Source organism: Rhea pennata, chromosome Z (genome assembly GCF_028389875.1).
Source record: "Rhea pennata isolate bPtePen1 chromosome Z, bPtePen1.pri, whole genome shotgun sequence".
NCBI lineage: Eukaryota > Metazoa > Chordata > Aves > Rheiformes > Rheidae > Rhea > Rhea pennata.
The window spans coordinates 10,385,702-10,409,554 of record NC_084702.1 but is presented as its reverse complement, the minus strand read 5'-3'; the positions used below and the strand labels follow the sequence as shown (position 1 = coordinate 10,409,554).

General features: G+C 36.7%; 1 protein-coding gene across 6 annotated transcripts; it reads left to right on the top strand.

The window, feature by feature from the left end:
* Positions 1–143: 143 nt before the first annotated feature.
* Positions 144–22,947, top strand: RNF170 (ring finger protein 170). 6 transcript variants are annotated; one of them, XM_062600229.1, is made up of 9 exons: positions 144–178; positions 507–740; positions 2,359–2,416; positions 9,412–9,555; positions 14,170–14,245; positions 15,558–15,669; positions 16,723–16,796; positions 17,665–17,769; positions 19,212–22,947. In XM_062600229.1, the coding sequence occupies exons 4-9, from the start codon at positions 9,419–9,421 to the stop codon at positions 19,479–19,481; spliced, it is 774 nt and encodes a 257-aa protein (XP_062456213.1). In that variant the 5' UTR covers positions 144–178; positions 507–740; positions 2,359–2,416; positions 9,412–9,418; the 3' UTR covers positions 19,482–22,947. The 6 variants fall into 6 exon arrangements, with proteins under 6 accessions (XP_062456213.1, XP_062456214.1, XP_062456216.1 ...); XM_062600228.1 differs by lacking the exon at positions 144–178 and adding an exon at positions 203–292; XM_062600232.1 differs by lacking the exon at positions 144–178 and having other exon boundaries at positions 194–740; positions 15,561–15,669.
* The last annotated feature ends 906 nt before the right edge of the window (positions 22,948–23,853 follow it).

The following is a 23,853-nucleotide window of genomic DNA, read 5'->3' as shown; positions in this document are numbered from 1 at the left end:
CCGCCGCCGCGTCCCCGGCCCGCGCTGCGGCGTCGACACGTCACCTCGCCGGAACCGCCCGCACGCCCCTACCCCCCGCCCGGCTCCCGCAGCGCGCATGCGCTTTGCTGCCCCGCGACGACGGCGGGGGCGGGGCGGGGCGGGGCGGCCGCGAGCGTCGCGCGCGCCGGGAGCTGAGGTACCGCCGCGCGGGCCGCGCGCTCGCCCGCGCCACCGAGGGGAGGTGGCGGCGGCCCGGCCCGGCTCGGCCCAGCCCGGCTGGGAGCTACTTCCCCGCGCTGTATCTGCCGCGGTAGCTGGAGGGGCGCGGCACGGCACGGCGCGGCGCGGGGGAGCCGTTAACGGTTGTGTGGGCGGCGCGGGGGAGCCGTTAACGGCTGCGTGGGCGATCGCGCATTCCGCGGCGGGGGTCGCTGGCGGTTACAGAACACCGGGTCGTGCTTCTTTGCTTGTTTTTTGAGAGTTTGTTCTTGGTTTGTTTTTGTTCTTATTTTCCCCGTGCAAAGTCCGTGGTGGCACTGGCGTGCTGACAGAAAGCAGGTTTCCAGCCCGCTGGAGCGGCCCCCCCGCGGGCTGACCGCTCTTGTCTGATTTCTCTCCGCACCCCTACCCCCGCAGCCCCGAGGCGCGCTAGGAGCCGGCCTGGTGGGTCTCTGACACGTAGTTGGTGGGGCCCCGGCCTGCACTGCTTTCTAGCTTCAGCCTGTGAGGATGCTGCACCCTCGGGAAGTCACTTGCTAGTAAGTAGTGCAGTTTGACGTGTGGCAAGAGAGCAGCCTTTAAAAGATTTTTTTTTTTAATACCTTGTTGTAGAAAATGACAACATTCACTTACTCTCTGCAAAATTTTACTGTAATAAAAGTTAACCTATTAGCACACATTAATTGTGGATAACTCAATCCACATTTAGTTTTAAGAGGAATTTATTTCTTGGCTAGTGTAGCTCTGTCTCTCTACTTCCTTGGATAGAGGAGCTTTTTACCAGGCTCTGAAGGGGTTACCTGAAGGGTTCCGCAAATTCATTTTCAGTAAACAGCTGAATTTTGGCCCGGATGAAGTTTCTAATGAAAATGTCAGATGTAATATGAAGTTATACAGATCCCTGTTGATTAGTCACTAGGCTGGCATGTGGCATCATGGAGTAGCAAGCACAGTACACTAGTAACACAGGGTTGCATGAGGGTTGCGTAAGCAACCAAGAAGGTGTTACACATCTAGTAACTGTCATTTTGTTCCTGTTTTCTCATAATTCCTGCTTAAAATGAGCTGCTAAAATGGACAAAATTTTGGTGTTCCTTTATGCTGACCTGTTTGAATTAAAAGTGTATCATAAGAGCTGTGGAAATTCTCAAGTTTATTCAGTAAAGTGTCTTCTCTCTGATGTCATAACATAACCGGTTATTTTTGTTTCCAAGTTTTGAATTCAGCCTCTTGCCGTTTAAGGGTGGCTGTCAAATTCAAGAAAAAGTTAAAAAAAAAACTTCGGAAAACTGTACATATTGCACAGCAGTAACTCTACATTCCAAGTTTTAATATGTACTTTAAATGCTTGATACTTACGATAAACAATGCTTTTGGGGCATATTCCAAGATTTTAAGGTTTTATGCCAGCTCTTCTTTTATTTACGTGTTTTCCACTCTAATGTGTCCATTGTCATGACACATGTAGCTTATGCTTTGTGTTTTGTTGATGTAAGCAAATGCAGAATTTTTTTGTTTTGCATTCTACTTTAGATATGAGGTTATGTAAGGAAAAAACTATACAATAAACAGTTGTTAGGCACTTTCCTTACAATAGACTTAAAGAAAATATGTCTTTTCTGTCTTAGCTGAAGTATTATCATACACCAGTAAATAGTTTTTCATTAAGTGTTTTTTTTTTTCCTTTCTTGTCTACTCAGAAGAGCAATTTGTCCAAACTGGAGGCATTGGCAGGCTCTTTCTCATGTCCCTATCTGCACAGGAGTTTAATTCCGCCCTTTGTGTCTCTGAGAGCTCCATTCCTTTCTCTCTGTTTTATTCTTGTGAAACAGTGGAAGACTTTGTTTTATATAGGTCATGTGTTGTCAGGACAGGTACTCCAAGTAGTAATGCTGTGCAGACCATTATATTTGTCCTTTTGCTTCAAGCCATAACATAGCTTTAGGCTCATAGTAGGACACTTCTTTCTGAATACCTGACAGAATATTATTGTAACTTGGTAGTATTTTCCCTTACAGAATAAGTGGGTATCTGAGCAAAAAGAAACTTTGATCCTTTTGAAATAAATAGTGAGTTTGCACATACTATTTTTTAACTTGCAAAGCATCATTTCTCCCAACAAGGACAGAATACCTGCTTATTTTTTCCTCCCTGTAGGAGAAAATGTCCCTCAGAGGCTACTGACCTCAGACCTTGCAGAGACCTGCTTCACCAGGCAAGTGTCTTGATTGGTCTATTCTTAAGATATATTGAACAAAAGTGTTATTTCTCTACTAAAAATGCCCACTTTCTCCTATTTTGGCTTTGCAGGAAGGTTACCAAGATTATTTACTCTTTTTTCTTCTCTCTTTTTCAGAGAATATATGTGTACATAAATATATTCAGCATTATCCTAAAATCAAATGTGGTTTATAATGACAGCATAACTGAATATGGCACAGCTTGGTCTAGCTGTAATTTTGCTCTACCAGCTGAGCTGATTTGTGACTCCACAGTAGCTGCTTACTCGTAATAATGCTGTATTAACAACTACTGTTTGAAATCCTGGTGAGATATTCCCCAGTTCTGTTTTAATCTTCCCACAGAATGCATCTTATCAATTTGTAGGTTGCTTTATTTATTTATTTATTTAGTAATTGTGCACTTAGGTTCATTTAATCCTGATTTTTACAAGTTGTGGAGTTACTTAATGTGAGATTATTATGTGTTCTTTATGCAAATGAGATTAATTTTTCATATTTGTGAATATAATAAATCATGCTTCTTCAAACCCATGTCTTCTGAAGACATCATCCATCAGTTCTCTTATTTCTGCCTTTTTATATATGTCTACCCTGTTATTTCAAAGTCCAGTTTCAGTATGCTAACTTAAAGTACCTAGGTAAAATGTGACAGCTCAGGATTTAGCATGGGCTAGTAAGTTCATGCTAAAGTCTTCAATGCTGTCCACATATTGTCATCATATATGCTTAATGCTTGCTGTTTGTATGCTTTCTGCATGCAGTATACCCTTCAACTGTGCATGAAGGCAGTGAAAAATAATTCTAGGATCCAGCTCACTGGATCAAATCCATTCTCAAAGCGCTATTCTCAACGACTGACAGTGGTCAGTGCCTGCTGGTAGTGTAAATTGGGAAGTAAATGGTAATTTCTGACGAAAGAGAGGTCTCAGTTTTTCCCAGCATTTAAGAATTTGTCTTAGTTGTGGGGCTCTCTTCATTTTTCTTTGAAAAGAAAACCCAAACTACTATATTAATGCTTTAGATGTTTCAGCACAAGCAAATATGCATGGAGGAGTGGATTTCAGAATAAATATGCTCCATTTCGGTATGCTTAAATTGCTAAAGATTGATTTCTGTAATCTAAAACAAGTCAGTCTTATTAGAAACCTGTGGATGCAAGTGAAACCAATTTATTTCAGTTGCTTTTACCATGGAAGGAATAGTTTTTAAAAATGTTAAGTATTCTCCAATGGTTTTGTTTTATTATCTTTTTTCAATAATACTTTACTAATCAGAAAGGAATTAGCTTATCTCAGAAAGCACACAACTTAGGCAAGGTAAGAAGTATTTTTAAGGAAGGAGAATAATGCTTCTCCTAGTAAAAGACAACAGGCAAAGAGTGTTATAAGCTCTGGCTTGTATCCTAGCCTGCTGTTACAGTCCCCCTTTTTTAATGTTTTTCAAGCAGAGAGGTTGGTTGGCAGTACTTCATCAAGGAACACCAGGAATAAAAATGCACTGAAAAGGTAGTTGTTACCCATTTTACTCCCAGGCCAGCCTTGAAGGGGACATTGCCCAATCTGTCCTTAAGTTGTTGAGCAAATTGTACCATGCCCTCAAAGTCAATAAAATGTTCTTAGTTGCTTTTAGTTTCTAATTTGTGTTGCTCATCAGTATTGCTTATATATTATTTCTTAGTTTACTGCTCAGACACCAAGAAAGCCTCTTAGAAAATACTTTCTTTCACTGCACTTGCACATTCCTTCAGTAGTGGGTCCTAAGACTCCAGTCTTTCTCAGAGTATATCAGCTTTTGTTACTTCCCTGATGAAGCTGGAAAAGTTCAAATCCTACTGAAAAGTATGGGACTATTCTCACTTTGGCTAGCTAGCAACAAGTATTTAATATATCATGGCAAACACAGGATTGTTTTTCATTTCTGTATCAATCATGACATGGGGTGCTGTTCCAGCTATGCTATATGGGGTACATTGAGAGTCTTCGTGATAGCTTGTAAATCTGAAAAATGAAGAGATCCACACTGGTATGTTTTTCCATGCCCCTTTCACTGTTATCTGTAAGTTATTCCAAGAATAAAAGCCATTATTGTAATCAAGAAATTGCTCCTAATGGTTCTCCTTTTTTATGTAAATCTGCATGCAGCCATGGTGAATTTCTTATACTTAGCTGGGTAGTGGGAAAGGGAGTCTACCTTAAGGCCTTTAAATTCTTATTTTCATATATGAACAGATTAGTTTTGATTTCTGTCATTAACCGCCCTCAGAATAATGAAGGGCAAGCAAGATGGTTTTGTGTTCAGATAGGTAGTCTGAAAACTAGGCTGGATGGTTTTCCAACACTAAATTGCATTCCTTTCTGCTTCCAAGCATTCTGGGGCCAATTCAGTCTGTTTGAGGATATTTATATTCTGGAATCATCAGGAGTCCTGATGCAAATAAGTCTAATCCCAGTCTTAAGTACTGTGCTGCAAGATCTAGTTGTAATTCAGTTAGACCAAATGGAAAGGAGACTTCCTTGTCTCTCCCCATCACAACCACTTTCAAGCAAGTGACTGTAGTTTAAATATGAACTGAAATTGAAAATTAAATTGTCTTTTGTTACTGATTTTAATGTAGGAAGAAGACCTGATGTTTTTGTCATTGTTTTTAAATTTTCAGCTGATACCTACTTTTTAACATTCCAAAGCTGATTGTACAACTTTTCCAATTTTGATGGAAGTCTTGCCTTGATACAGACTGCTTTTCATTCTTTAATTGGAAAGCAAGATAGGCAAGATTATTCCTTCATTTAAGAAACCTGCCTCACAGATAAATGACTAAAAAGAAGAAAAAAATCCTAAATATAAACAAAAATAACTTCTCAGAATTTAATCCAATTATAGCTTTTTTCTTGAACAGTCATCCTATTGACACTTTTCTCAAAAAGCTACTATAGACAAGAATTATTTTTTGTTTAAAAACAGGCAGAAAAAAAATCAAACCTTCTTTATTATACTTATTATTTATATAGTTTATTATAAAGAAAAAAGGGCGGGTTAAATCTGTAAGGAAGGAAGAACAGATTTTAAATTATGTAGTGATTGAAAAACGTGGTATAGAAGACTGACTTTTAAAATGGTTTTGTTAAGAAAAGATTGAGGAAATATTTTTATTTTTGTGTAGTCAATTAAATATAATAGAACAAGGTAAATGTTGGAGGAAAGTGTTTAACACAAATCTCATCAACTTGCTGTTGAATGACATCAAATTATTACTGGTTGCTATTTTAGGTGAGATTAAGTGTCTCTGATAGAGTCTGGTTCTTAAAGCCTTTTCTGACATGCAGCTTAGTGGGAAGTCTGTGTCAATGCTAGTTTTATTGGAAGGCTGAAGCGCTTTCTTACATCATTTAAGACCAGGTCTCCTGTAACCTGTTGGTTAATTGTACCAACTGGAAGAGTACAGTTGCTAAACCCTTACACTGGAAGGCAAGACCCCTGAGCAACTGTGTCAGGACTGTTTGCTAGGCTGTATGCATTCAAACCACTAAAGATGTGTTCAGGGGCTGTTCTGATTGCATCTGAAGAAATTATAACCCACAAGTTTGCAGTTCTAAATATTTTTCTGGAAAAAGTTCTGAACAGACTTGAAATAAGAAAATTCCTCCCTATTTCAGTGAGAGAATTTTCAAATTACTGTATTTCTGTAATGTGCTCCTTAGAGCCATTGCTTCTTCACATTCTAAGACATTTCACATTCTGAGACATAAGAGTAGGTGAAGAGTAGGTTATTGCCTTTGTAGAGACTTATATGACTTATCTGAGAAAGTCCTTTTCAAATCTGTGTAGAATTCCTTATTGGAATGAGCTGACTCAGAAAAAGTGCTTGAGGTAGTGAGGGAAATATACTCAGCACTCCCTTGCTGTCCAGAGACAAATAAGTTGAAATAAACAACTTGTACCTTATGCGCCACTAGCCCACCTTCTCTATATTTCAATAAAGGAAGCTGTTGGGAGAGAGACTGAGACTGAAAATCCATTTACCTGCTGTACATATTGCCAGTATTGATATATTAGTAAAGATCCAGTGATTTGTTCTGTGACTTTATGTGTAGCCGGAAAGACTGCAGGAGTTTCTGCTGAGAAAATATTTGTGGGAAGTGGGTATTGTGAAAGTCATCTATGGTAAGTGAATAGGTAAAGTAGATAAAATAATTGGAATTGTGCGCAGGGAGGTAGAGAAGGTGGGAATTATATATTTCTTACTCAGTTTTTGCTGCTGCTGACCTCAGCACTGCTATTTGGTATTTCAGGAAGGCAATGAAGAAGAAAATGAAGGCAAACAAATATAGTGACTGGTATTAAAGGTAAGCAGGCAGATAAAGATTGAGGGTATTGTGTTTCAAGGAGCATGAAGAAGGGGGTAAAGAGCACTATAGCCTTGAAGGCTATTCAGATAAACTTGCTTTATATGGAGTGGTATCAACAAGTCATGTGTCACTTTGAGGAGTATACCAAGTGATCGAGGAAGCCTTTCAGGTGTCAGTATGAGAAACACTTGTTTTTCAAAGGTGTTGAGCAATTAAAGCATTTCTGTATCTCTTCGCAGCAGTGTATATCTCTAATGAAATACTTAACACTTCACTGGATGCAGGCGTTAGCATCTTAGTCTGTTCTAACAGAGTGATGCAGCAATGTAGAAGTGTGAGATCAGCTACCAGTTTGTTGCTGTTTACCTGTATTTCGTACAGAGTGGTTGACCTAGAGACCACAGCATGATATAGTAGAGGCTAGTAGAGTGGTGATAGTTATTAGGGAGAAAAAACGTAGGAATTGAAAATACCAGTGCTCTTCCTGAGGTATAGTTGTGGAAAATGGGTGTCCCAGAATGATGTGTTTGTGTGAGAGAGAAGCTTTTTGAAGACTGTGTATGTAGAGAAATGAAGTGTATATGTTGGGGATGTTGATTTGGTGAGGCACCGCAAACATACCTGGAAGTCCATACCCTAAGCACTGGAGAACTCATGCTTGAAAAACTTGCAGAGCACTTGTGGCTTCATAGCTTTATTTATGGCAGTATAGCTGTACAATTCGCTACACAGAGAAATGCTATAGCTCTGTGTAGGATATTTTTCCTATATGAGACCTTTCTACAAAGTTATAGTGCCTTTCATTCATGAGCATAAATTAAATCATTTTTGATTTTGACCTGCTACAGTCATGATTCTTGATGAGTCATCAGAGTTCCATTGTTAGGAAAAAGTTCTCTTTTCAGATATTAATCGACATTTTAATAGTCAGATTATGGCACAGTTACATGTGGAAGACTGTAATTAGCGAAAATTATGACTATAGTTACAGAAATAATAATCTCAGTTCAGGTCAAGACACGTTAGGATATCTTAGTTTATTGTGTCACTTCATATAGGCTTCATTATTTCTTTTTGATTTTCACAGTGGATGCCCAAAAATATAGAAGCAATGAAAGGAATCTACCATTCATTTTCAATAAGTTTTCTCTGTTCTTGTGGTACTTAATAATACCACTCACCTTTTTACTGTAATGTCAGAATATACCAGCTTCTGTTTGACTACTGATGCACAGGGTGGTTTCTGCAAATGAAATGAAGCTTGGAAAAAGCTCTGCAACTGGTACGAGAAATGATCTAAACAGTTAAATGCATCTGGAAAACATAGCATTTTTGAAGTTAAGAATAGCAGGTTGGTGTGCTAGAATCATGACAGGGTAGTGCATTATAAGTTTGCACTGAAAATCCCGTGACTTGTATTCTCCATGTTTTGCATTAATTCAGGGTTAGGTAATGTCTTCTGTACTGATGTTTACTGGATAGCAAGGTTTAAATTCAAAAATGAAGTATGAGCTGTGAAGTGGAGAGGAACACTGGGGAAAGATTCCAGGGTTAAGGCGCACAGACTGGAGCAGGAAGGAAGGTACATGGTAACAGTCTTACCTGATCTTGTAAGCTGATACTGATATTTTATGTCAGCCTCATAAGACAAATACTTTAACTGTGTATGGACACAGCTTCAATATGACTGTTTATAATATCTTTTCCTAAAGCTAGTTTAATTCTCTTGGTTTCAATATATTCACAGCTGTGGTTCATTTCACTTTCTGATTGCAGGAGCAACAATTCAGCAGTGTGTTGCAGATCATTTTATTTTGCTCAAGTCTCCAGCTGTAGTTTAATGATTGTTAGTGCTGGCAAGTCATTCTGATTTTTGCAGATGTGAAATGAATATAAAACAAATGAGTCTAGTGAGAGAAACTTGAAAATAGTCCTTTTCTTTCAAGCTTTTCCTATGTTTCCAGCTGAAGGATGTGAAATGCAGAGCAAAGGCAGATAAAATATAACATACATGGCATAATTCCTGTGTATTCAGATGGACATTGATCATGCTAAAATCAGTTAAAACACAAATATTCTTGTTTCTTTATTCATGTAAGTAGTGTAAATCAGGTTTCTCAAAAGTACACTGTCGTAGCTTAACAGGAATCATGTGTTCTGTACTAGTTAGTATTCTTGGTAATGTAATCTCATTTATAATGCATAAAGTAAATTCTTTATAAGTGAACTGCCCTTAGAATTTGTCAAATCCATCACTGTCCTATCCATAAGCAAGACATCTGGTAAATATCACCAGGTAAAGTATTATTTATTTATTTATTTATTTATTAAGTCATTTAAGACTTGCTACTGTTTAAGAACAACAATGCTTTGTAGTCCTATGCAGCAATCTCTATGTTCGGTGAAATGCAGTTGTTTCCTTTTGGTTTATCATTTTTGATCTCCAAGCAAAGACCAGTCTGAATTTCAAGAATTTATTGTGTGTATGAATAGATATGTATATAAGCTTTTGTATCTATGAAGTGTGTGTGCATATATATATATATATATATGCACATACATACATACACAATTATATATATATGTGTGTGTGTGTGTGTGTATTTCTTTTTACATTTTAGAGCTGGGATGGCCAGTCACCAAGCAGAAGTTCAGAGTTTGAAGCTAGATAATGATTCAGTTATAGAAGGAATAAGTGACCAGGTACTGGTGGCAGTTGTGCTCAGTTTCACTTTCATTGCTGCTCTGGTATATACCCTTTTAAGGTGAGAATATGTTGATACAAATTGATCAACATACCTCAGTTTGTCAAATATTAACTTTTTCAATAAATAGTTGTATTAGTGTATAACATCTGTGGTTCTATGACTTTAAATAAATCGTTGTTCAATCACTTACTTTTAACTAATTGCCTGACAGAGTTTCATAATTTAGTTTACAGTAGGAATGAAATGATGCATTTTCCAGAAGTGATGCCAAACTCTTCCTTACATTTAGGTCACCAAATTAAATGATGTCCATCATTCCTGAAGACTGAAAATATCTAATTTATAGTCTGCATGACTGGTGTTATATTTAGTACAGAATTAAGTACAAAATTTGTCAATAATGACTGTGTAACTAAGGTTAGATGTGGTCTACCGTTGTATATCTTAAAAAAAAAAAACGAGAGAAAAAAGATGATTCATTTCTAAATGAGTATGCTTAGAAAATATTGGGCTGTAGTACACTTTGCACAAACAAAATGTTAAATTCAGAGTTGAACAAAACTAATCTGTAATTTCAGAGTTTTTTCTTGAGACCCAATGAGTGCATAAGCCTACACATTTTTTTTGAAAACAAGTCTGTAATTCAGATTGTCTGGCTTTATGCAAGTCTGTAGACTTCTAAGCACAGATGAGTTTTAATGACTAAGGGAATTTAATTTTAGTCAGGTGTTGTCATTGTGAGTCCTCACAATCTCATGAGTGAGATGATTACATGGGGGGGTATGTGGAGAAAGGTATGAAAGAAACCAGAAGTGGGAAAGCATACTAGGACTAGAAGGCAGTGCTGTCATTCATGGGCGGGAGATGAATTGAAAAGGGAAGCTCTTTCTGCTCTAGCAAATGAATCTTAAGAGAACTGAATACACTTCAACTTGCTTTTCTTGCCAAGGCTATTTCAGTTACTCACATGCCTCCAAGAGTATCTCTCTTTCCTCACTCATGTTTTCCTCTGCTCCCTCATGCTTCCTCTAGTCGTTATAGTCACATATTCAGCATTTGTAACGTGAATTTGTAAGTGTGTATTTAAATAGTAAACTTCTATTTTTTTTTAATTTAAAGCATGGTTACATTTAATAGTAATGGCGATTCACTGAAAATTGGCATCAAGGTTATGGTATACCAGTGATGAAGGGTTACTTGGAGGGGAGAAGATGGCTGATTACTTCCTACTTATGTAGTGGAATGAGCTAAGTAAAAAGATTGTGGGTCTTGTTACATACCTGAACGGTTTCCTTTATGAAAAAGCAAGTTCAGAACACAGGGACCTGTACTTTAGTCTGTCTTGAAGCTAGTTTTCTTGTGCCTCGTATGACTCCCTTCTAAGAAACTTAGCAGTGTCTTATTCAAGCTCCATTGCTTCTTCCAGGATCTCCAAAAACTGTATTCAGTAGCACTTTTTCCATTGCTCCTAATCTGTGTATTGACTCCATTAAAGTCTGTAAAGTGCATTAATCCTGATTTATTTAACCTTGAAGGGGGGGCAGGGGAGAAAAGGAGGATTTTTCTTTTCTAGTTATCTTTGGTAGTACGGTACTCTGGGTGCTGCTTATCCTGTGTACATTATCTCAGTCTCTTTGTCATCCATATTTCTATTTGCAACATCTGAAGTTGGGTAAGAACAGGTGCTGGGTACAAATACAGTGAAAGTAGGCTTCGGGGAATGCATAAGATTACAACAACTGAATAGAAAGGACTAAAGAAGGGGAAGCAGGCAGCAAGTATCATATGTTTAAGTAGATTTTGGGGGGGGCCACAATGGAGTATGAAAAGAACTGTTAGGGAATATGGTTGCTACACTTGTTTCTAGCAGAGAAAACTCACTGAAGCATTACATCTGGGCATGAGCTAATGGTCTCTCTGCTTTTGATGAAGAACCTATTAACCTAGTAACAGTAAATTAACAGTAATTAACATATCTGCCATGTTGCAGCTGTTTAGGTCAGTCACTATAAAACTTTTGTTAAGTCTATATGTCTTTCAGTAGTAATGTTTACAATTGAGTAATAATGTTTGACAAAAAGCAGCCAGATTTTTGCCATTATCTCTTAAACTTGTGGGTAGGTTGTCACATTACAAATGGTATTATAAAATCTTAATTTGCCCAGCAAGTTAAAGGGAATAGAACTGACCCTCTACTGTTTATACACTGGTCATTCCCTGCTTGCCTTAGATGTCTTACTTAACCATTCTTATAAGTCTGCAGTTCTAGATCTTTTTCTCTCATTATTCTATTCCATCGTATGTCTTTACTATAAAATCAAGTCAGTATTTTCAGCAGAGCTGAGACTTTAAATCTTGGAGAATAACAGTGGTATTGCAGTGGTACATCAATCCCCTTATGTGGTGTTCCTCACTTTCACTGCATGACCCTGAACATTGAATGCAGGCAGCCTAACTCTTTTCAGTAATGACAATTTGGTTGTCATTACAGAGCACCTCAAGATAGGGTTGTAGCATTAACACTCAATAATCAGGAAGTTAAGAGAGTATGCATCTAGCTATTTCTTTCTAACTTGTGTGTGGTAGTGCCTATAATTACAAAGTCCATACTTCCTCTCATTTATTTCAAAATATTTTCTTATATTAATTTCACGAGAGAAATTATGAAGGGGCATGCCCTGTGTTTTACCTGTCACCTCTCAAACATGGTGCAGTATTCTGTTACATAAGCAAGTTAGGCATAAATAACAGATGCTGTACTTCTGTAGCTCTACAAATAATTTGTATATTTAACCTAGCATATGATACCAAACTAAAACCATGTATGTGAAGTATCTGTACGTAAGAATGTTACGCTAATATTGTCTGGGTAACTTTACCTTGTCTACTGGACTTCTAGTAAGTTAAGATTCATTTTTGCCAAACATAGCTTTTCACTGGATAACACTCTAGTAGCAAATTCAAAATTAGTTGTTTATGAAAGGATCAGAATAAACTGGCTTATAGTTCATACCTTCCAATTTTGTGTGATTTGAATCTAGTTTCAGTATATATCAAAATTTTGACAAAATGAAAGTGTAAAGAGTGCTAACTTGTAGAGTCTAAACAGGAAAACAAAATTTATAGATGTATTATGTGTATCAGACAACATTCACAAAATCTGACTCTAGGAGGGCAAGAGTGGTTTTAAGGTAAGATTCTCATCGTTTAACTTTCATATGTGACCCACATTATTAAATAAGCTTACATTTTATAAATAATTAGGTAATTATTAGCATGAAAATACATATTTTGTCTGTTCCTAATTTAAGAAAGAATGAGGGGGTTACAATATTAAAGATAGTAATGCAGTATTATGATTGCCAATACCACGTGAGGCAAAATATAGCAGAAACTTCTAGAGCTATGAAGTTATTGTATAAGTAGAACTGCAGCCAGATAAGTCCTAAAAATTCAGATAGTCCAGCCCATAGTTCTGACAGTGGATTAGCTTTCCTGATCCATCCATCCCTGGAAGGATTTTAAACTCTTTTGAATTTAACTTTCAATCAAAGACAGCCTACAGTACTGTGAGGTAACTTCCTCGGATTTTTGTACTTAACAATTAGTAATTAAAATTTGGTCTTCATCACCTTTAAATAATTCTAAATAATTGATCGTACTTATAGAATAGAAGACTTATCCTGTCCCCTTTTCTCTCCATAACCTATCTTTTCTACATACTCCCAGTTTCTTCAATTTCTCTCCTTAATGTTTTAAAAATGCGGCCAGTGGTTCTTACCATTCTCTTCTGAACTTCTCCAGCTTCTGTACGCATTTTTATACATTTAGCCCAAATTTGAAAGCAGAATACAGCTGAGACCACAAAACTGCTGGGCAGAATTTATCACCAGTAAAAAACATATGTATAAATCTAGAATGCAAATTTGCATTTTTGGACCACATGATGTTGTTGACTCATATTTAGTTTAACATAATGCATTTTAAACTTATCAATGTCATTTTAACTTCTAATCCTGTTCCCACTGTGCTTTTGAATTTCAAAATTTAGTATATCCAGCTTCCTTTCTTCAGTGAGTCCCTTTCCCCTTTGCATTGGTATCTCTAACCTGTATTTTTCTTGCCACTGGAGTCTGCAGTGATTTCTTTTTATATCTTGTCTACTGGTAGTTACATAAAGTCAGCATTCTAAAACATGTTGTTATGTCTTAATTATTCAGATGGCAAATTAAACTGAATTAAGATTTTTCAACTCTATGTTAATTTGCATAGTGAATGAAAAAACTAAGAAATTGAGACATAAACCAGCAATGCAAAAAAATAAAAATATTTCTATGCAATTAATATAAGAGCTTTCAAGTAACTTGATTTTTTTCAAGTTAATGGCTTAATTTTGTTTCAGACAAAAGCTTAATACAACTTTTTAGTCTATGGAGTTTTTCTTTGAAAAAACCTGCTGTGGTACAGCTTGAAAAGACCAGAGTAAATTTAGGATGTACAATGAATGTGCTGTTTCCTTAATTATATGTGTATTTCCTTTAAAATCTTTTATAGCAGGAAAGAATAATTTTTTTCTCCTTTTGTTTCAAGTCTCATTTTGTTCCGTCAGTTATTTTTCAGCATTGAGTCTCAGGGTTCAGTTTTTCTCATTTCTTGTATTTCCTTTCACAGAAATGAACATCAGAACATACACCCAGAAAATCAAGAGCTAGTGCGAGCTCTTCGTCAGCAGCTTCAAACAGAGCAGGTGCTGTGCTAAATGTTGGAAAGATTTACCCACTTGATGTGAAGTAGATCTCTCTTCTGAAGTTCTGGAAGAAACTAGCCTTGAAAATTAAAGAAACATACTAACTGTACAGAGGGAATCTTAAAATTTATCAAATAATGAGATGACACATGCTTCTTTATGGATAAATTAAATCATTAAAATTAAAGATTTGGCTGATTCTTTTTTCAAACAAGTTTTCACCACAAGGTGGGAGTATGCTACATTATGTGCTTTCTGCACTGTTTCTGGGAACTTAGTGGTAAAGAAAAGGAAAGCTGGAGTAGAGCTTGCTGCCACAAGGCAGAGGTCAGACAAAGTGTAGCAGAACAATAGCACAGCAGACAGGGCCAGACAAGACGTATTTCACCCAATTCTGACATATGGAAGCGAGGTCAGGAGAGTCTAGACCAATCTGTTGGAAATTGCTGAGTCCTAGTCTTAGATAGAGAGAAGCCATGCTTTTTGCAGATGTATTGAGGAGACTCTTCTGTGATAATACTTCTTGAAATAATGACACTTTTTTTTATTACAGTATGTATTACTGTGGAGGAAAAGCATGGCACAATTGTTCCATGGAGGCAAAATAAATCAGGGCTTCTTTAGGAATAAGGACACAGCTGTAACAGTTGCTTTTGTGACATGGGAGGCTGAGCCCATGCATTACTTAGCAACACAACAGATAGCAGCAGATATGTGTGTCTATCAAGATTTATTGATTCTTTTCTATCGACAAGATGCTAGAAGGAGTTGGCAGTAATCTGAGATTGCTGTCAACTGTTAAAATTCAAAGCAAATCGTCAACATCTCAGATTCTTACTAGGAGATGCACAAACATATATTTATGGTTGGGCTTGGAAACACTAAGTATAATCACTGGTAAATAGTACAGATCCATTACCTGGTTCTGGGCAGAGCTACTTAGGATAATGAAATGACATTCTAGATCTGAGCTGTTACTGATTATGCTTAGGTGTATCTAACCTAATGGATCCTAATTAAAGTGTAGGAAGAGGGAGGTTCTTCCTTTATAGTCCTTAATTGGATTGAAGCACATACTATGTAAAGCAGATAAACTAATGTGCTTATCACAGAAGGAACTTCCATAGTGAATGAATTTTTATATTTAAGCATATTTAATTTTTGAATTTAAATATATTTATTTTCACATAATTTTGTATCTGACTGTTTGACTTCTAGTAAATGACACTGAGACTTGTTTATTTTCTAAGTTCAGGTAGACTTTTTACATAAAAAATAGTCTTATATGTTTTGCGTTTCTCTTTTGTCTCAGCAGGATGTGTCTTCTGGTGATAGACATCGTTTCTATACTGATATGTCCTGTCCGGTCTGTTTGCAACAGGCTACATTTCCCATTGAAACAAATTGTGGACATCTCTTCTGTGGTAAGCAAAAAACAAACAAAAAAAAAATCAGAGAGAACATTAGCACTAGTACTGTCACCCTAATGCAAAGCTTTTGTTCAATTTTGGCTGCTTATTTTCTAGTCTACTTTAGCAATAATTTTCTATGTAATTTACTGAGAAAGTACATTTGCTAATAAACAGTGGCATGTGACTGTACTGCATTTTTTTGTTATGCTATCAGGATCGAAACTGCAGTTAATTTAAAATATTAAGGACAGAGTATTGTTTATTTCCAGCTAGTGAAAAAGTGAAGATGCTGAAAGACACTTGTAATTATATAATTTAAAAACTTGTGTAGAAAGTATAAAAAATTACATTATTATCGTTAATATGTAGTGAGTGTTTTTACTTGTTTTTCTTGGAAGTCCTGAAGAATTAAGACTGAGTTCACAATGGTTACAGTTTGGGGGTCTTTTTGAGGTCTATATATGTGTGCAAATTTATACCTCTATTTTATATAGATATAGCTATACATTGCTTCCAGTTCTTCAAGTTCCTAGTAGGAAACCATTAAATCTATCCAGTTTTAAGTAGTATATACTTAATATAATACCTAGTCATTTAAAAGGAAAAGTTGACAAATTTGGAAAACAGTAAGAGGACTTAGATTTTTATATATTCTTACACTTGTTGAAACTCTGATAATAAAGCCAGTTTATTTAGGATTAATTTAACAGCTCTTGCTTTTGTGATTCATGTGATTTTTTTTTTGATAGCTATTTTAAACTAGTAAAATGTTTAATTTATTTCTTCAATTAGTGATTAAGACATTTTCCATCTTTTTTCATAAGAGAGTCTCTTAAATTAATGATGCAGCTGAACCGCTTCAGGATTTATCTCATTAATAGTATAGAATTTGAACACATTTGTTCTTCAATTAACATGTTATGGAAAATTATACCAGAAGAGATGGATTTCAGTTTAATTGCTTGTATGTTGCATTTTTACTTAATGCTTAGCACATTATTTTTTGAAGTAACTGTTTCAACTCAGAAGTTTAAATCTCTGTAACTGTTAACTTACCTTCATCAGGTTCCTGCATTATTGCATACTGGAGGTATGGCTCATGGCTTGGCGCCATCCGTTGTCCAATCTGCAGGCAAACGGTAATATTTCAAGTAATCATGGACCTGATGGTTTGGATACATAGTGTAGCTTACCAAAGAAGCACTTATATGAGAACTGCAGTAGTAAAAGTGACAGCAGAATAAATGTGAGAAGCTGAAAGAATATGGATATATGAAGTGTAGACTGTGGATATTGTATTTTTTGAACTCAGTGCTTTGCTGAATGACTCAGCTAGGGTCAGCAAGACAGTTTCTGCAACTCAAATTTAAGTAAATATCACTGGTAATTTAGCCATTTTTCTAGAAAGGTGTATATATATGAAAACAGAAATCCTGAGGTCTTACTATGAATCTTTCCTACTGTCTGAGATGTATATAACTTGCTTCTTTACCAGAACTTGTATCTGAAAGACCTAGCTGTTGTGAAAGACTGTCAGTAGGCAGAATGCTGCTGGTTTCTAAGAAATACCCTTTCCTTTCCTTCTTTTCCTGCTAGAAAAACATATCCATACAAATTTCTTACTTTCTTGCTATTTCTAGTTCATCTGTATTACTGATTGGAGCTTTGTAGAGCAAGTATGAGCTTCCTCCCTACACAACGTACTTAAAGTGTCAGTTTGAGATATGTCCCTGCAATTCATTAACACTTAAGCTCTTGGAGTCTCGTAGTCTGTTATAACGAAAGTACATACTTGTATTGTAACAACGCAAAAACTAGAGAGTTAAATAATTCATCAGAAGTTACTAACATGTTTAAATCCTTTGCCTGTACATCATCTCCAAGTTTGACTCTGAATCAGAAGTACTAGTAGGTATAAGACGGGTGAAGGAAAGAAAAGTAGGTATGGCTAGAAGAAGAATGAGTAAGGTACAGTGTACATTAACAGAATATCCCTGCTGTGCCTAGGTAACATTGTTTTTACCACTATTTGGTGAAGATCAGCAGGATGCGGCCCAGGTGTTTCAAGATGTTAATGATTACAATCGGAGATTCTCAGGACAGCCCAGATCTGTAAGTTATGGGAAAATTTGGGTGAAGGTCAGTGATTTCAGGGAAGATTATTAGTAATTTTTGTGACTTTTTGTCCTAGAATGTGAATTTTCTGTTGATAATATGTAGGAGCTATGCAGATTTTCATTGGGAAATCCATGTTCATATAGTTAAGGCAAACTTAATATACTAGAATAAAACTATTTGTAATCTGTCTCTATAGATTGTTGTATTTCTATTGTAATTGAAAACTTCTAATAAGCCTTAAGTACCCTGTTGAAGAAGATTGCTTCAGCATATGTTAAGTGCTTCTTTGAATCATGAATTCATTAAATGGAAAGGATCGATAATTAGCCAAAAATACTAAATGAAATGTATGAGCTGTAAGGAAGAACATTTTCTGGACTAATCTCTTTAAATTGATCAAAAGAATATACTTGAGTTATATTCTGTGCCTTTCCTCTTTGGATTTCAAGCTGTATGTGTTCTTGATTTTTTTTTTTTCTCCTGCTAGATTATAATACACTCTTTATTTTGCTCTGTGACTGTAGAAAACTTTTTTGGGGGGAGGGGGTATAGTGAAAGGATATAGTTAAAGTTCTATGAACTTGCGAAAAGCAGTCTTGCAAATTTGTCTTTTTACATACAGGTCGTGATTCACAAAGTGAAATGTATGTGTGTGGATAACATTAACTTTACTGATAGCTTGTTTCTCTGCATAATTTTATTGGATTTAGCCATGGTAACAAACATTATCAAGAAAAATTTACAATCCAAAGAGATAAAAAAGAAGTCAGAAATAAAAGTTTCTTGTTTCATTTTCTGAGCACAAAACTTGTAGGCTTTTGATCTGGAATAGCTATCTGTCTGAGGCCATGTCTGAAGTCTGTGAGGGCCCTGAACTGGACTGAATAACTTACTTTCGATCTGTACACAGTATATTGCCTTAACCACATTTAACCTTTCTTTCTAGAGAACTATTTCAGCCTTGGCAATAACTGCCATTCATGTTATGGTATGGCTCTGTGTAAACTAGAAGAGGAACCACACAGAAAAAGATGTCAAAGTTCACCCTTCCCCAAGCCTCATAACAAAAACCTGGATGTTTTCTTTTGAGCAATCCCTTAGTGAGATGACAGAACCATTTTCAAATGATGGAAAGGATCTAGGGATGGAGGGATTGAAGGCTTCTTCAGTTTACTTTAAAGCTTGACCTGTCCTTTGGAAATCTATATGAATCACTCTGTGTATGCTGGAGGGGTAGGGTCATTTCTGAAGAATTGCAGACTGTTTAACTACTGTTTTTTTGAGGAATCCGTAGATGTCTTCCATTCTGATCAATATTTCTCTCTCGTTACCCTGCTTCCTGTTTCTTGATTTCTCGGTGTTTTGTTTTCCTCTAACCCACTTAGCATGGACCTGTTGCTAAGGCAAATATTAACTTTTGGTTTCTTTCTTCATAGATTATGGAAAGAATTATGGATCTACCCACCTTGTTGCGGCATGCGTTCAGAGAGATGTTTTCTGTTGGGGGCCTCTTCTGGATGTTTCGTATCAGGATATTCCTCTGCTTGCTTGGAGCCTTGCTCTATCTGGCTTCACCTCTGGATTTTCTTCCTGAAGCCCTCTTTGGAATTCTGGGGTTTTTGGATGATTTCTTTGTTATTTTTCTTCTGCTAATATACATCTCTATCATGTACCGAGAAGTGGTAACACAGCGGCTGAATAGATGAAATGAATGAAAATGACCCAGATGCAGAGGCTGTTGTGGAACGTTATAAAAGAGAACCGTGACCTAAGTATGATGTAACAGGGTGCCTGTGTAAAGTCTCAGTATTTACAATTCTATGGCTTCTAGTTAATCATCTTACGCAAATATGAAGGGTTAATATGTGGTGATGCTTAACTGGAATCTTTAGTTTGTGTATTACATATGCTTTAGTAATGGTGAAGTTAGTTTTATAACTTAATAAACTACCTTCATCTGTGTATACCTGATAAACAATTGTATGTAATCAAAGTAGAAAACACCTCCTCAGGTGTGTGGTTTGTGGAAAAGAAGTTCTAGTAAAGGACTTCTGACAAAAAATCTGCTTGGGTAATCTAGACCTGTTTAAAGAAATTCAGGAATTCTTCACTGTACAGTCACTTAATATCTCACTGTGGTGGGCTAGAGGTTTTTAAAATAAAAATAGTTTTGTGTATCTCTGTAGAAGAAAAAAACTGAAAACTGCATATCACAGTTCGCACCCTGTAGTTTGCTGATATCCACAATTCATGCTTCACAAAAACAAAGAGAACACCTCAGTGTTGCTTGAACTGCACTATATATGGTCGCATGCAATTCGTACAATTTTATTTTTATATTTTGGAATATACATACACCATCTGATCTAGATGGAGAAACAACCAATATTATGCATGCCAGATTGGATAATGCTCTATTTTTAAATGGGAGCATAGTTTTAAGGCTTGTTTATTTGGGGAGCTTATATTTTGGAAATTGGGTATTTCATGCTGATTTGTGTGCTGTTTTAGGTTAATGCAGTTTATCTGAATTGAGAGTTTACACCCCTGTAGTTGTGTTAAAGTATTTAACTGATGGAAAGAACCCTCAGATTTTAGTTAGTGATTAAAGGAAACAAGTCAGAACTGGATATTTACAATTCAGAATTTTAACTGAGTAGGAATTCTGCAACACTAATATTAAATGACCTAGGTGTTTGGTTTTTTTATTTTTTTTATTTATTTATTTTTTTTTTTTTTGGTTTAGGATTAGTGGTTTTTTGGTTGATTGGTTGGCTTCGGTGTGGGTGGAGCGGGGTTTGAATTAACTTGAAATTTCTGTGATAAGGGACCACAAGAACTCCTGGAAATGTTTTCAAAACTACCAGTGGTGTATTAGTTATCCTTAATGTTGACTTTTTTTTTCTGTTGAATTTGAACGTAGACTATCATCACTACAGAACTCATTTGAAAATACCTTCTTTATATAAAATCAATGTCACTAGAAAATTCAAGAGTATTCTTGATCTATACACTTTTAGTTGGAGGAAAAATGTTTGCCATTTTACTTTAACTTCCTGATTACTTGAAAGATAGTGACTAGAAAGGGGATTATTTGCATGTTTACATAATATGGGAAGCTACTTAAAGTGATAAATGGACCTGTTGACAGATTCTGTTTCTGGCTCACACAGAAATCTTCCAATGTGTTCCTGGTACAGAGGCATGTGCAGGAAGGTGATAGAACCAGTGCCTGAAGTGCCATTCTGTGGTTCATGTTGGAGATTATCCTTCAGTGTCAGTGTTTTGAAAGTGACATTCATTTAAAAGTGAATTCCATGATTCTTCATCTGAAAACTTATTATTGAAAATCCAAAGCCATGTTACAACTGAACTGGAAAGCTTCATTTTTCCTTGCTGCTGTATTTAGTTATTAGCAAGAAGAGCAAGAAGAGAAAAAGGAAGTGGAATAAGGGTGGAGGAAGAACAGAGAGAGAGAGAGAGAGAGAGAAAATGACTTTTGTAAGCAAATTCTGTTGCTTTTGACAAACTTTAGCTGTTCTTGAGTGTCTTTTTTCTTGTTTTTCCTTTTGCTTTGGCATCATTAATAATCATTAATAATGATTTGGTGGCTACCTCAGTTTAAAAGTCATTATGGTATTATTGAGCAAGTGTGGGATATTCATAAACTGTTAAATATATGTGCAAAAGCAAGATAGTAATACAGGATCTTGGTGAGATCTTGGAACTGAGCAGTGTTGCCCTAAGCACTGCTTTCTTGCAAGACATTCATTAAGTATTTTTACCGAGTAGATTTAACGCTCCCTTTTCTCCTGAAATTAAGTTTGTGGATCTGCTTAGAGAAGAGCATGAGCTATTGTTGGAGTCTGTTCATAGAATCTCTTGACCTAATACTGCCTTCATAGGTTTATCCTGTAAGTGTGTTTATACTTTTTCCTATGCCTCTCTAAATCCTGAGTGAATGTAGCTGTATCTGAAGCTGGCTGACAAGCTGCTTACTGACTTCCTCACTCAGCTTCCCATTTTCACGTGCTACTGTCAAGAAATTCATGCAGAAATACTCATCTAAGGAATTTCTGAAGAACAGAAAATTCCCTCTTTTGTACCTGCACTTATGTACAAGCCACATCTGAGTAGCTCTATGAGGTGTTCTTGTATTGTTTCCTTCTTCACCCCTTCCTTTCTGCCAACCAAAAAAGTTTCACTTGAGACCTCTTCTTAATTTAGGATATTGAGGAACATTATAAGCTTTAATTGAACATATTAAGTGCTTGAAAAAAATTAGAACTGTCGCTCCTTTTCACCAGCATACATCTGTTTGCATATGGAGACATTTGTGAAGAGTTTTTTTTTTTTTTTTACTTTTTTCCCCCTTTTTTCGTCTGTCAGCTGTGAACAGCTGTAATGCAAGGAGGGTCTTATCAAAAGGATGCATCTGCCCCACAGTGTCTGGCCGCTGCTCTTTTAGACATATCTGAACTAGCTGTAAATTTGCTCTCTTGGGTAATGTTACTAGTATAGCTAGAGCTTAGCTTAAGCTTCTGGGCCACCCAAGAAGCTGGAGATAAATACACGAGTATTTGGTCTTCCTGAACTATGTGCTGCCAAGTTACCCTGATATCAATGTTCAAGGTAAGTGTTATAAACAGAGCTGAGAGCTAGCATCAGAACTTGAAAGAAATAACCTGATACTGTGCAGACGTGGCTGGCTGGCTGGTATGTCTCATGGTATGGGGCAGCCATCTCCTTAAGGCAAAAAATAACTAAATGAAAAGGAAGACCCTAGCAGCAGAGAAGAGATACAGGGAAAATTGCTGTTATTAAAAGGTTCTCATGGCTTTGCCAAAATCTGTGTCAAATATTTGATTCTTTTCCAGCAGTATTAACAAAGAGGAAAATAAAATTTTATTTCGTAGCTCTTATAGAATATCTTGCAGCATCTTAAGGCCTGATGATAACCCTAATAGAACAATCTGTTTCTGTGTTGTTTTGTGACCCACCACTGATGCCCAAGAGGATGAGGCAGAGTGGTGTAATTTGGGGATAGAATTTTCCATGGGTTTCATAGAACTGTTCATAGCTGTGACCTGCTTGTTGCATTAGATTTTTAAGACAAAAAGGTTCAACCTGCCTGTTGTTACTTGTAATTATAATAAACTGCTATTAAGGCAAGGGTCTCTACTGATTTATTTTATTGGCTTTCTAGGTGGGAATTTGTTTTGCTTCACCCTTTCCTTTGCTCTTCCCGTTAAGTTGGTGTTAGGTCTGCTGCAACCTCTATGGCTTCTCCTCTTAGCATCTCTAGACAGGATAGCCAGAGATAGCTCAGTGCTTCTATTGTTTATTATTGCTGTTACCAGGATAACAAAATTTCCAGAATCTTAGTCCCAAAAGGGCATTAAAAATCTTTCCTTGAACAGCCCAACCAGTGCCTTCAGGTCTACGGGCACTAAGCTTGCAGTGCATAAACCCAGCATAGATGATTAATTAGCATTCACACAGCAGTTTGCCAAGCAAAGAAAAGCAGAAAGGAGATGAATGAGAATCCAGTTAATGAGGTAGATGGAAGCAAATAGTCTCTGTTAGGATAAAGTAAGGGTGGAGAGGGGTGGGGTGGGGGTGAGGCAAAGAAGAGCTGGATGTGACTGGCCTGTGCTGCAGTTCTGTGCTTCTGCTGCATGTCACAATTCGCTGGTTCTCCAGAAAGGTGTGATCCATTCTGCTAAGAAATGTCTTTTCTGGGAAGGCCAGGGCTAAGTTATGCCAAGGTCTTCTGGGCTCTGAAATGAACTTTCTAGCCTGCTTGGATACACAGTTCTACTGTTCATAGAAAAACATTTAATTGTATATTTGCTAAAAAGATCTTGTACAAGGATTAAAGTTTGGTACACGCAGACACTAACTACAGGAGGCTAGTACAAAGGTATTGCTGAGAAATGGTGAGAAAATGATGTGGTGATTATCCTAGCAACCTAGTAGCTTCTGACAGGCTTTAGCCATCTCCACCCAGTTATCTTCTGGCTGTGTTGATTTAGGTCTCAGTAAATGTGAAGGATGCCTTAACATCTACCTAACACA